The following is a 14,922-nucleotide window of genomic DNA, read 5'->3' as shown; positions in this document are numbered from 1 at the left end:
TTTTCTGTAGAAAGACTTCTCTATTTGGGGGTACTAAATCACATTATAATGTTGCAAAATTGTCAGAGTGTAATTGATGTGTGTTTCTTCACATTCCTGATGTGGCAATTGTTTAAGACATAGCTGTATAAGGGACCAGAAGAGAGTGGTGAGGGACAGAGGATGCTGTGAACGTCGGGGCACCCACCAGGGGAAGGACCCTCCACAGAGCGCCAGTGAGGAAGGCCAGGAGAGGCAGAGCTCGGAGGAAAGGCCATGTCCGGTCTGAAGATGCTTCCACTGCTGCTGCTTCTCCACGTGCAGCTTTCCAAGGCCTCTCCAGTGGCCTTTCAACCCAAAGAAAAGAAAAACTTAGAGGTTGTTCAGGTAAATTAGCAACCAGGTGGGTGGTTGATTTGCTGGTAATTAGGAAATTATCTGAGTTGCTTTCTCTTTTTTAATTAAAACAGCCTGAAAGAAATGATGTGAATGATTTGTTTGAGCTTAAACATCTCAGTGCAGAAATTTGAAGGGTTCCTAGCCGGATCCTCTGAAAGCCAGACATGAAAACAAGCTGGGCTCAGCAAACCCGGAACATGCTGCTGCCCGGCCGCCACCAGCTGGGGAGCCCTGTCAGAAGGAATGGTCTTAATTACAGAACTGAGTGGTGTTCCTTTCTTACTTACCTAAGATTTTCACTTCCAATAGATCTTCAGCCCAGTTATGACATGTCTGGTGTTTTCCATAGGACTTGTCTTCATAGCCAAAAATCCCAGGTGTATAAGAAAGCGTGGAGATAGAAAATATAGGAAATAAAATCAGTTTATAGTGTAATCCTATTTCCTTACACCGGATTATGGGGCTGTTTATAAACTCTTGGAAGCACTATAAAAGCAAAACCAATAGTTTTTTTTTTCCCATTGTTTCACAGTATAAACATCAGGCCAAAGTTTTAAGACACACAAGGGAATGCTGTTATAAATTTGTCATGCACAGTTTTCTTGGCATTACAGTTTTAGAAAAGCATTGTTCTTGTTTCTTTTTCTTGTTTTCTTTTACTTTTTAAGAATATCTTTTACAACGGTGACAGTAACCACTGTGCTAATAACTAGTTTACTCAAATATTTGCTCTGTACAAGGCATTCTGCTAAATATTTCACAAATATTATCTTATTTCAGCCTCATGACAACCCTCATGCCCCTTTAGAAACCAAAGTGACTCTGAAGTCAGTTAAGTGATATATGTCCAAGGACTCACAGTTAATTTGTGGCAGAAGTAAGATTCAAACCCAAACCAACCGGATTCCATAGCCTGTGGGAACACAAAAGTGCTCTGTACTTTGTCACTTGTGAAGTATCAGGTATTCATAGGCTGCTTGAGGTGAAAGCGATCTCACGTTTGGCTTGATGCCCCTCTGAACTTTTACTTCCTAATGAGTGTTGGCCCCTTTAAAAGAGTTACTGTGGTAGATAAAATGCTAACTAATGTCAGTGAGGCTGCTCTTGCCCCAAAACTTATTTGCATTTCTTTTTTGAAATTGTCAATTGTCACTTGAGAAGCAATATGATGAGTTGGACCCGGATTGGTACCTCAGCAATCTCCTTCCTTCTCTGCACCTTCATTTCTTCTTTTTCCTTTCACACCTCCCTGTCCTAATAAGGAGGAGTAAACCCTCTCTGCAATGGTGAAAAGAGGATTAAAAGAGAGAATCTGCTTTGATGCAACTAATACTTCAAGATGTCAATCAATGCTAGTGCTCTTTTGTTTTGGTTTTTTTTTAATAAAAATAAGAAAGCATCTCCTAATTGTAGTCTAGCATTTTGCATGAGGACTTGGATCTCATCCCTTATGAAATGCCTATTTTTTTTTTTGTATAAACATTAATTGGAGCACTTACTGAGGGGTTGTTCTTTCCAATAGCCACTGTTCTCTTGTGACAATCAGGTTATTACTAGACTGTTACAAGTCTGCAGTAACTTAAAAGGAATGCAAAATGCCCACGGAATTGAAAGTAATTCATAGCAAGTCCCCTCACAAGGTTGTCTTTGTCCAGAATTACCTAGAAAACTTCTACCAATTACCAAAACGTATACCAATTACCGAACAGTCAGAGAAGTACAGCACCAGTGTGATAGTTGAGAAGCTTAAAGAAATGCAGCGATTCTTCGGGTTGAAAGTGACGGGAAGGCCAAATGAGGAAACCCTGGAGATGATGCAAAAGCCTCGCTGTGGAGTGCCTGACACGGGTGATTTCATGTTAACTCCAGGGAACCCCAAGTGGAGACAGACTAACCTGACCTACAGGTGATATTTCTATTCAGCTGGTGTTTATGGAGCATTTATAATGTGACAGGCACTATTCTAGGACTTGCAATACACCAAAGACAAGTAAACAAACACCCTTGCCTTGTAGAGTTTAGATGCCAATGAATGAGTATGAAAGCACAAGGGTAAAGACCTCTTCACTCCAAAGCCCGCCGTTTTGACCTCTTTCTCTAATAATCTAAAGAGGACTATGCCAATGTTAGCCTGTCTCTCTAAGAACTTACTTTAGGATCCAAAAAAGACTTAGTCATCACTGGAGGGAAAGTAGCTTCACCTTCCATACACTTTATGATGATGATGATGATGATGATGATGATGATGATGATGATAATGATGATACCCAATATTTGTTAAGTGCTACTATTTGCCAAATAGTGAACTAAATAGTTTACATGTATTTAATCCCTCACAATAACCCTATGAAAGGGATACTATTTTATTATCCCCATTTTGTAAATAAGAAATTAAATTTAAAGACATGTAATAACTTGTCCAGAACGCCCTACCTAGACCCTCTCCAGTGGTAGCTTATTATGTATGCATCTCACTCCAAAATGCAGAAACTCAACCTATTGACCGAGTGCTGTTCTAAAACAATAATGAGCCCTTCACACATCTTCTCATTTTGAAGGATCATTAACTATACCCCACAATTGCCACACACCAGCGTGGAAGCAGCTATTGAGAAAGCCTTTAACGTCTGGAGCGGTGTATCACCCCTGACCTTCACCAAGATCTCACAAGGAGAAGCAGACATCAATATTGATTTTGTTGAAAGAGGTAGGCTCAAAGCCGGCATGTTCAATTTTGCTTTCTCTGGCTAACATGAAACATGGCAAAGACCTTATACATATTTTTTTTATTTCAGCTCATGGTGACAATTCTCCATTTGATGGACCCAATGGAATCCTGGCTCATGCCTTTCAGCCAGGCCCAGGTCTTGGAGGAGATGCTCACTTTGATGCAGAAGAAACATGGACCAGTACATCTGAAAGTAAGTTATCCAAATGTGCAGCTTCTGAATAAACATTTGCCACATTGGAATTTTTCCCTGCCATCACACACTCACACACACACACACCCACACACACACACGTGTGCACGCGTGTGTATGTTATCATAATACTTTAAACTCACACAAACAAACCATTTAAAAATTTTGGTACCTCAAGATATCAAGTCGATTTAGGTTTTAAAGAAATCCTGAAGCCAATTCGTGATTTTGTTTCTTAGAGAAGTAATTAGAAAGCTACAGATCATGGCTAAATCCTACCTGGCCTGTTTATGTCAATAACATTTGAACAGAACAGGGCCACGCTTACTTGTAGACGTGCCATCTACAGCTGTTTCTATATGGCAGTTGGAGAGCTAAGTGGTTGCAATGGAGACCATGTGGCTCACCACTAAAATCTTCACAACCTTTACAGAAAAAGTTGGCTGACCACTGCTTTATGTAGATCTTTCTCTTAACATCATGAGATTAATGACATTTGAAAAAGGTCACCCTAGCCAGTTGGTTCAGTAGTACAGCATTGGCCCAGCATATGGAAGTCCTGGGTTTGATTCTTCGTCAGGGCACAAAAAAGAAACAACCATCTACATCTCCACCCCTCCCCACTCCCTTCTCTCTCTCTCTCTCTCTCTCTCTCTCTCTCTCTCTCTCTTCCCCTCCCTCAGCCATAGCTTAATTGGTTCAAACAAGTTGGCCCTGGGCACTGAGGATGGCTCCATGCTGAGCAACGGAGCTCTGCCCATGGGGATGCTCTTCCAGTAGGAGGTTTGCTGGATAGATCTCATTGGGGCGCATGCAGGAGTTTGTCTCTGCCACTCCGCCTCTCACTTAATTTTTTAAAAAAAGAAAAAAAGTTCTTATTTTTGGAAACTCAGAAATAATTGAGTTCATTTAGAAAACTATCTACTTAGAAAAGAGCAGCCATCTTCCTTTTTCATCTAGTTATTTTGTCTTCATGAAGCTATTTTTAAAAGGTATGCCCCTATGTAGCAAGCCACCTTTTTCAGAAGACAGAATTAGAAGAGTTGGACCACTTGAGGGGAAGAATTGAAGATAAGAACAGGTAAATCCAGTCCATATGATATTTCACAAGGCCATGGGGTAATAATATGTCAAAGAACACTTGATAGAAAATAATAAAAAAGGAACATTTTACCTTTGTTTGGGCCTTGTTCTGCCCACCATTTTCTCACCATGTAGGTTGTGTTTATTCTACCTAAGACCCTGTGCTAGGAGCCGTGTGTAACCAAGATAAATAACACTCTCAACTACTATGCATTCTTATTGCTGAACCTGCTTGTTCATATGGTCATTATCTTTCACCTGAATTAAATGATCTACATTTCCACCTAAACTGTTCATTTCCAATTTCTGCTCCCTCTAATTTTTCCCAAAACTGCAGTAAGGTTTGTCATTGAAAAGGCCATCTGGGATTACATTAGTTTTCTGCTTAAAACATTCAGTGTTTACATTATATGGACCAAAAAGTGTCAAAATACCTGCACTTGGCATTACAAGCTCTTGTTGATTTTCCAGCCTCTTCCTTCATTGTTTCTCTTCAGATTTCATAGAGAGATGCTGCATTGTATATTCACTGTTCCTAGATCACACCATGTGCTTTCCAACTTCCCTGCATCTGCTTATGTTGCTTCCTCTTCCTAAAGTGCCCTTCCCCACACCTCAAACCCTACTTTTCAAAATCTCTCTATTTCCATGTTATGTCAAATGTCAACCCTATCTTGTCTCTCAGATGGAAATGAGGCCTCCTCTGACATCCCTTTTTTCTTCTTCTCTATCCACTCTCATTATTCAATGCATTCATATTTCTTGCATACATTTCTCCTTTCAAACTGTGCATGATGATAAATTACTGAGAACTCAAAGATTGTTTTTGTAATGCATTCATGAATACAACAAAAGAAGAAGAAGAGGAGGAAGAAGAGGAGAAGGAGGAGGAGAAGGAGAAGAGGAAGAAGGAGATGAAGAAGAAGGGGAAGAAGGAGAAGGGGAAGAAGAACAAGAAGAAGGAGGAAGAGAAGGAGAAGAAGAGGAAGAAGAAGAAGAAGAAGAAGAAGAAGAAGAAGAAGAAGAAGAAGAAGAAGAAGAAGAGGAGGAGGAGGAGGAGGAGGAAGGGGAGGAAGAAGTAAAGAAGGAGGAAGGGGAGGAAGAAGTAAAGAAGAAGAGGAAGAAGAAGAAGAAGAAGAAGAAGAAGGATATAATGATCAAGAAAACAAGTTTTGGTGCATGGATAGAATTTATGCTGCTATTTATCAACAGGAAATTGAACATTGGGGTAAGAGGACAAGTCTTATCATCTACTGGGTTTGACCCCAGCTCTATCACTTATTAGCTGCAAGACTAATAAGATATTCAAAATCTGTGGGCTTCCGTTTGTTATTGTAAAAATATTTTTTAAATGCTTCCTAAAAATGTTAGGATTAATAATATTATACTGCCTAGCCTATAGAAAGCACTCTACAAGTGTGAATTAAAGTGCAGGCATGTAAGAAAATGTACAGTGTGTCTGTGAAATGGCACATAGGCTGGCTGCAGTGAAAAGTTCACACCAGCAGTCAAGCCCTCAAAAGTCAGCTGAAGCCAAGCAAAGAGGTCTTGGACTTGACAAAAGAACTTGGACTTTGTTTGATAAAAAGTATTAGCCTTCAAGGGGGAGGGGGGAGGAATGGGAGGGGACACTAGAATCTATGTACACCCAATAAATTAAAAGAAAATTTTTTAAAAATAAGAAAATTAAGACAAAAAAAGTATTAGCCTTGGAAGTTTTTAAGTTTCTAGTTGTGAAGGGCACTATGCCTGTAAAATTAAAAGGTGAGGGAAAGGAGCAATAAGAGGCAGGGTTTGTCTCGTCCTGATGGGGAATTCCTGAAGCTGCTACGAGAGCTCAGAATCAGGGAAGCACTGGTGCTGGACTGTGGTGATCAGTGTGTCAGCTCTGTGTCTGAGGCTACTCTGCTACCTGGCAGGCCTCTTGTCTACCTATCTGTTTACCGAGACCCGGCCCATGGGGCTATGGGCCTGAGAGACTGGGGAGGGGTGTGAGTAGGTGCACAAGCAGAGAGGGCTTCTGAGTCATGAGACCTGTGATGGTTCTGCTGGCAGTTCTCTGAACCCCAGATCTACACCCATGAATATGGGAGTCAGAATAAAGGTGGGTTTTATTTTATTCTGAAATTTGACACAAAGTTCATAGTCATCTAATCTAAACTTATAGCTCCTGCTGTGGTTCCTTCTAATCCTCATTTTTTCAGGTTCCTAAAGGGGAAAAGTAAATGGCAGGCACGAGAAGGGCTACTTCTCCAGGCAATTTTGGCTTAGAAGCTGCATTTCTTGAGATCATATTTCTACCAGCCTTGGATGCACTTAGAGCCATTCACCACATGTGCTTGCATTTCAGATTACAACTTGTTTCTTGTTGCTGCCCATGAATTTGGCCATTCCCTGGGGCTCTCTCACTCCACTGACCCTGGTTCCCTGATGTATCCTAACTACGCTTTCAGCGAACCCAGCACCTACTCACTCCCTCAAGATGACATCAATGGCATTCAGGCCATCTATGGTAAGGTCATCTGAAGAGCATCTCAGCATATGGTGAGAACTGAGCATGCCCAGGACGTTAATTGCAGTCCCTGTTTGTGGTGGTAGAAGTTGGAGGGCACCTGGGGGTCTACTGAGAGGAAAATACCCAGGTAGAATGTGCTGCATCCACACCACAGAGCATGTGCAACAGTGAGAAACACTGAATTAGGTGTTATATGGTAACAATGGGTCTTTAAATCATTGTGCTTTATGGAAAAGAAACAGAATGATACATAATACACAGTATAAATTAAATTTCACAATATGTGAATCTACATAAATTAAAAATACACATAGGCCCTGGCTGGTTGACTCAGTGGTAGACCATCAGCCCAGAGTGTGGATGTCCTGGGTTCGATTCCCAGGCAGGATGCACAGCAGAAGTAACCATCTGCTTCTCCACCCTTCTTCCTCTCACTTCTCTCTATCTCTCTCTTCCCTTCCCACAGCCGAGGCTCCGCTGGAGCAAGTTTTCCCAGGCACTGATGATGGCTCCATGGCTTCTGCCTCAGGCGCTAAAATGGCTCCAGCTGTAATGGAGCATTGACCCCAGATGGGCCAAGCATTGCCCCCTGGTGGGCATGCCAGGTGGATCCCGGTCAGGCACATGCAAGAGTCTGTCTCTCTGTCTCCTGACTTCTCACTTAAGACAAAAAATGCATATAGACAGAGAAAGGCATTTCAGCTTGCTAACAAAAAAGATATATATTGAACATATTAATAATGTTGTTTGTGGGGGAAGGAAGATAATGTGTGAAGAGAAAGAAACATTTTTAAATGACTGAAACTTCAGAGTGGGAGACAAAAGTCTTTGGCCCTTTTATAAGTACCATCTGGATAAGACCACTGCATTTCTCCTCCCTCTTGCCCTCCTGCTCCCTAATGGCTGTGACTAAAAACAAAAATTCAGAGAAGAAGTTTGTGACTCTATAAGTGCTGAAGTAAGTGGAATGGAAGAGAGTGGAGAGGAAGCCAGGAAGCATTCTGCTGTCTCGGGTGGGCTAGCAGTACACAGCCAAGCATGCCAGGGTACCACTGTGAAAAAACACATTGAAATGCAAACACTATAGTTATAGAAAAATAGTGCTAAAATTTGACTTAGAGTGACGTTGTGGGGTAAATGTCTGATATCAGTTTCTTTCCCGAAGGTGAATTTTGGAGGGGAAGGAAAAATTGGATACTAAGTGACAATAAAAAAAAAATGCAGAAAGAGGAAGCAAAGAAGGGAGAGAAGGATGGTATTAGGATTTGGGGGGCAGAGAATTGAAATTTCTTTACTTCACAATGTAACCTGGAACTCTCTCTGAAAATCACCATTACTCTTATTTTTTAAAAAAATTTTAAGAGGGCCAAATGTAGTTACTTTGTTGCTTTGTATGATAGTCTGGTAGCCATCCATCTCCTGAGAGTGCTGGAATACAATAAGGAATTACAGTGGACTTATGTTTATAAAAAGCCTTTTATCTTTCAGGACCCTCAGACAGCCCTATCCAACCAACAGGACCAAGCACACCCACAGCCTGTGACCCCCGGCTAACATTTGATGCTGTCACCACGCTCCGAGGAGAAATACTTTTCTTTAAAGACAAGTATAAAATTGAACTGTTCCTTCCTTTGGCTTCTTTTGCTGGCATAACATAAAACTGGACTTTAGTGAAGTTACATATTACTCAGCTTTTCTTTGAATTCTATACAGATGCATCTCACTGGAATTCCTAATGGTTTCTGGGTGACTCAAAACATCCAGGAAAAGAAAACAAAAACATTTATAAACATTCAGATGTTTGTGGTGATGTAAGCAGACTTGGGCTCTAGCTGCTTGGCTCCATAGCTATGTTCATCCAACACCAAAACATTATTCAGTTCACTCAAATTCCATCAGGTAGATGGAAGCTATCACTTAAAAAGCAGGGCAATCATCTAAATGATTGAATTTTTCTATTTTCCATTGGCTATTTTATGTTTATGTAATCACAAGGTAAATGTGCTCATATTGCTTTTGCTGAAGTAGTCTAAATATGCTCGTCATTTTGTAGAAAAAATGAGACTAAAATAAGACTTGTCAATGCGTGAGGAAGAGACAGTGTAAAATGTAATCAAATGAAGTCACTCTTACGACCCCCTCTGAGAACTGTCAAGTACTCACCAGAAAGGCAAAATCACAGTAAAGCACTGGGAATATGTCAGTCACTGTGCTAGAAGCTTTACTTTTATTATGTTGTCATATCCTTCCAACAATCTTATAAGGACCAATACTAGTCCAAGACCCACAGAAGCTGCCTACTTAGACTACAGTGTGAGTGGTTCTCTCCCTTGTGTTCCATCAGATACTTCTGGAGAAGGCATCCTCAGCTACGAAACGTTGAACTCAATTTTATTTCTCTATTTTGGCCGTCCCTGCCAACGGGTATACAGGCTGCTTATGAGGATTCTTACAGGGACATAGTTTTCCTATTTAAAGGTAACTGCCTAGGGTTTCATTTCAGTTCAGTTCTGCCTGACTGGAGGGAGAAAAGACCTTTTGGTGGTCTCTTTCAGGTTCAGAAGAGGTGGGCCAGTGAGGGAGTGTTAGACTGGCCAGGCTTTTGTCCATCTGCCACTACCTGCTGTGTAAGCTTGAGTAGGATCTATCTTTGTGTAGCCTCAGTTTTCTCTTCTACAAAATGAAAAAACTTTTAGTGTTCTTCCACCCTCATCCCAGATATAATTTTCTAAAATTCCCCAATGTTGTCATTGAGTCTCTGCAGAGTAGTCACATGAGATAACACAACCAATGGTGAGGCTGTATATGTCACACAGAAAAATGGATTTATTTAAATAGCAGCTGGGGAATCACTGGGGCTATCATAGCCCAATGAACTTCAATTTAAAGACTATTTATCCCATTATCATTTCTATGATAAATTTATGCAATGCAGTGGATAGAGCGTCAGACTGGGATGTGGAGGACCCAGGTTCAAGACCCCAAGGTCACCAGTTTTAGCATGGGCTCATCTGGTTTGAACAAAAGCTCACCAGCTTGGACCCAAGGTCGCTGGCTCGAGCAAGGGGTTACTCGGTCTGCTGAAGGCCCGCGGTCAAGGCACATATGAGAAAGCAATCAATGAACAACTAAGGTGTCGCAACGAAAAACTGATGATTGATGCTTCTCATCTCTCTTCGTTCCTGTCTGTCTGTCCCTGTCTATTTCTCTCTCTGACTCTCTCTCTCTCTGTCCCTGTAAAAGAAAAAAAAAGTGCTACACAGTACATTATTTTGTAGGAAAGGAAGAACTTTATCTACCATATAACTTGAATCTTTTGCAGGCAATCAATATTGGGCTCTGAGTGGCTATGACATTCAGCAAGGTTATCCCCAGGATATATCAAATTACGGCTTCCCAAGCAATGTTCGAGCAATTGATGCAGCTGTCTCCCATGGGACAAAAACATACTTCTTCATAAACAACCAAGTCTGGAGGTAAGGTATACTGTTTTTTCAACTCCAGATTGAAATCTACGTTTATTTACCCTGTCTACAAACCACTTTCAGACATCTGAAGGTTTAAAATATCTAGGTGGTCTTTGATAACCATTCTTTTTCATAAGATGATTGATGTTACTATGTTACTATGTTACTATTGATATGATGTTACTGTGTTGAAATTTTTATTTTTATAAAATTAAAATGCCAGCACCATGATATTGAGAATGCTATATCATGATAGAGAACAAACCTTATAAAGCATTAGGATGATATGCAAAGAAAAAGTTTAATTCTTACTTACGAGTTAAAGTCTAACATTCTTAAGCAAATGTTATCTAGATAACCTAGAAAATTTGGTGCCTAAGTTAGATTTCATTCCATTAATTCAGAAAGAGAAAGAAAGAAAGACAAAGAGATAAAGACACTATGTACTAGTTAACTGAACCTTAGAAAATACAGCTCTTCATTTTAAAAACTACACTGCACCAGCAATGAAAAGCCTATTTTAGTAATAGTGATACCTATATATTTTATAAATAGGTATAGATAAAAAAAGAAAATTAGGCATTCTTAGTCCCAGTAAATAGGACACTGTAAAGACTGAATGAGAACATATGTGTGAAGGCACTTTGTAAAGTACATGTAATGTAAATAAAATCATTATCATTAAATACTGTATTGGTCTTAAAACACAAGACATTTTTTTCTCATCAGATATGATAACGAAAGACGATCCATGGAACCAGGTTATCCCCAAAGCATAGCAAGTACCTTTCCAGGAATAGAAAGTAGAGTTGATGCAGTTTTTCAGCGTGATAGTAAGTAGAAAAGAACTACTAATTAATTTGTTCAATTTTTTTAAATAGCACACCTGCATTTGAATGGAATAGAGGTGGGGTCTTTTTAATTGAAAACATCAGCGATCTTACTTCTCTAATTCAATATATTATCTTTTTTTTTTTTTTGTAGACTTCTTCATTTTCTTCAGTGGACCAAGATATTATGCATTTAGCCTTAATGGTCATAGAGTCACTAGGGTTGACAGAAGCATTTTATGGCTTAACTGTAGATAAAGTTGAAGCAAAATCAAATGTGCTTTTATCCATTTTCTGAATATAAAAGAAAAGTCTAATTTTCATATCTATGACATGTTTTAGTTATACTTTTCTCAACAGTAGTAAATAATACTGTTTGCTGTCACTATATTCATTGGTCCTGTCCTCAGTGAAAATATATCTGGTGTATTCTGCTGTTTGCCGAGCCTGTTTTAGTTCTTTTATATGCCATCTTAAGTTAGTGAATCCATCATGAGAAAAGGAGAGGAAGTCCTCTTTGTCACCTCAATACTCACTATTTCATTACTTGCTTATCTGACTTTTAAATGCTTATGTAACATATCTTAAGTGCTTTGGCTAGATAGTTTGGTTGGTTAGAGCTTCGTCCCGACATTCAGAAGTTGGTGGTTCAATCCCTAGTCAGGGCACATCCAGGAACAGATTGATGTTTCTGTTTCTGTTTCTCTCTCCATTCCTGTCTCTATAAAATCAGTAAGTAATAAAATAAACATGTCTTAAGTATGGTGCTACATGCAATTTAGCACTGGATTTTGGTTAGAAGTATTATGAACAGCTTAGACAGTCACCCTGGCTTCTACTGAAAATGTGGCACTATTTTCCATTCTTGTAAAGAAATACTGTTGATGTATGTAGGATGAGTTATGTCCCCCAACCACCACCACCACCAAAAAAAAAAGGACACATTTAAGTCCAAACTCCAGGTATCTATGAATGTACTTTATTTAGAACTAGTCTTTGCAGATGTAACTAGTTAAGATGAGTTTATACTAGGTTCGGTGTCCTTATGAGAAGAGGAGAGACATAAATACACAGTGAAGAAGGCCATGTGAAGATAGAGGTGAGACATCTATATATCAAGAACTGCCGGAAACCACCAGAAGTTAGAAAAAGACAAGGAAGGACCCTCCCTAGAGCCGTCAGAGAGAAGAACTTGACCCTCCCAACACAATGATTTTGGGTTTGTAGCCTCCAGGACTGTGATAAAACAAATTTCTGTTGTTTTAAACTACCAAGTTGGGTACTTGGTTACAGCAACCCTAGGAAGCTAATCAGTGTATCTGCACTGAATAAAATGAATCAACACAGAATGACAAAGATGAACCCCCAGAAAGGATTATTGGCATCTTCAGGAGACAGCAAAAAGGAGAGGAACCATTTCTTCTCCTACCTCCTCTCCATTCTCTCCTGCTAGAGTCCAATCAAATAGGCTCATTGGAACTGTTGTTCAGTATCTTTTTTTCCCTATGATATTCAGGACACTTTCTACAGATAACTGGAGTTTACTGCACGAACAATGCTGGGCACAAAATTCAGTAAATCTCAATAAATTAAATTAAATTCAGCTTAGATACACAAATTTGCTAATGGCTTTTTTTCTGCTAAGAACTTTAAGGGCTTGGCCGGGTAGCTCAGTGGATAAAGCCTCACCTCGGCACCAGAAGTGGCCGGTTCAATGCCTGGTCAGGGCACCTACAAGAAGCAATCAGTGAATGCACAATTAAATGGAACAAATAAATGAAACAATAAGTTGATTTTTTTTCTCTCTCTCCTCCCTCAAATCAATGAAAAATAATAAAAAATTAAAAAATAATAATAAAAGACTTTAAAACCTGTGAGACCATAATGTTTAGTCCAGATATCAAAATCCTATGTCATATTTGCAGTTGTTTGAATGTAATGTATCTTATTACACAGTAAGTATGTAATTGTAAAATATATTTAGCACTAGCACATCCTATTTTCTTTTCTGTTAAAGTTTTCAAATCCCATAGGTAATTATTATTTAGCATAATTTAGCATCTTATTCTGAATCAAAACTTATCTATTAAATGAATTCAAAATAAATGATTTATTTTAAATGACTGACTTATAATCTACTATAATTTCCTAGATATTACCACATAGTTTATCCAAAGTATAAATACAGTGAATTTTGCTATTTGTAACCATTTATTCCCTTGTTAGAACTATAACATGGATATTGAGCTTCTATAATTTTTTTAATTTTTTCTATTGATTTGAAGGAGAGAGAGAAAAAAAAGTGGGTAGGAAGAGAGAGAGACAAAGGAGAGAGAGAAGCATCAACTCATGTTTCACTTATTGGTTCCATTTAGTTGTGTATTCATTGATTGCTTCTCGTACATGCCCTGACTGGGGACTGAACCTGCGACTTCAGTGCACAGGCCAGGACCATTGATATTAAGCTTTCAGATATTGCTACACAAGTTATGAAATACTTTATAAATGCACAATGTCCTCAAAAAGTTCCTTAAAATATGCCAGCACATAACACTCAACTTATTTTATAAGGTGAGAAAATACAAACTAGCATATACTATAATTTTATTCATTTGTTCACTTATTTAGCAAGGATTAATCAATCGCCTACATGTTATAGGTGCTGTGCTGGGGAAAGTGACAGAGATGTATAAGCAATTCATTGTATCATGTAACAAGTACAGACTGGCCTGTAAGATGTGGGTGTTTCACTTTCAACAGAAGACTCAGTTTTAGGCTATCATATTTTCTAACACGATGTCAGTTTGTACAGACATGAGAATGGGAAATTCATCTTCTCAGAGCACCTGCTAGTTATAACAGATTCTTGGCCAAAAAATCTCATTTATACATTATTGATATAAGAACTGAGTGCATATTATTTCTTTAACCATATTTCATAGTCATAGGAAGTGAATATAAATATGAAGTATAATAAAGAATTCAAAAAAACTGTTTCTTTTTAGGTTCTTTTCTTGACCACATATGGTATTTTCTTGCTGTTACATTGAAGTTTTATATGAGTACAAGTGAGTGAGAATCTAAGGTTAGAATTTAAATAATAAGACTTTTTTATCTTAGTTTGAGTGTTTTCCATAAACAAAACCTGAGACTTTGGTGTGGTTATTTTATTTGGGACATGGTCCCAGGAAACAAGAGTGAGGGAGCAAGAAGACTAAAACAGAGAAGGAGCAAAAGCCAGTACAAGTCTGTGTCGTCGGGTTTTTGCTCTGGGCGACTGGGGCTCAGTTTCCACTGGACTGCCTGAGAAGCCTACCGAACACCAAATATCATCCAGCTCTCCAGTGGAGAAAAGGCTGGGACATCCATCTTTCAGCTGCTTCCCCACTGCTTGGCTCTAAGGCATTGACCTGTCAGGCTCTACGGCATCTCAATGGCCTGGACAGAAAGCAGAATATCCAATATGTGCTTAGGGTAGGACTTTGTCAGAGCAAGGTGAGTTACACAAACCCATCCGTGGCCACCTTGGGGATGTGACACAAGGCGCCAGAGACATCTCCTACCAGTTGTCCACATTAACAAAATTCTCCCCTTTCTTTGCTGAGATAAGACCCCTTTTTTTTTTTTTTTTTTTTTTTTTTTTTTAGTGAGAGAAAGGGAGGCAGAGACAGAGTTCCACATGGGTTCCAAGTGGGATCCAGCCGGCGAGCCCACTAGGGGGTGATGTT

The 14,922-nt window shown here is 39.3% G+C and overlaps 1 protein-coding gene across 1 annotated transcript; it reads left to right on the top strand.

Annotated features, from left to right (window-relative positions):
* The first annotated feature begins 230 nt into the window (after positions 1–230).
* MMP8 (matrix metallopeptidase 8) lies at positions 231–13,196 on the top strand. The gene is made up of 10 exons (XM_066360740.1): positions 231–366; positions 2,034–2,284; positions 2,937–3,085; positions 3,174–3,299; positions 6,733–6,894; positions 8,386–8,503; positions 9,242–9,375; positions 10,220–10,373; positions 11,094–11,197; positions 11,349–13,196. The coding sequence occupies exons 1-10, from the start codon at positions 256–258 to the stop codon at positions 11,450–11,452; spliced, it is 1,413 nt and encodes a 470-aa protein (XP_066216837.1). The 5' UTR covers positions 231–255; the 3' UTR covers positions 11,453–13,196.
* The last annotated feature ends 1,726 nt before the right edge of the window (positions 13,197–14,922 follow it).

The sequence above is a fragment of the Saccopteryx leptura genome, chromosome 1 (assembly GCF_036850995.1).
Source record: "Saccopteryx leptura isolate mSacLep1 chromosome 1, mSacLep1_pri_phased_curated, whole genome shotgun sequence".
Classification (NCBI taxonomy): domain Eukaryota; kingdom Metazoa; phylum Chordata; class Mammalia; order Chiroptera; family Emballonuridae; genus Saccopteryx; species Saccopteryx leptura.
This window is presented reverse-complemented; position numbering and strand designations above follow the sequence as displayed.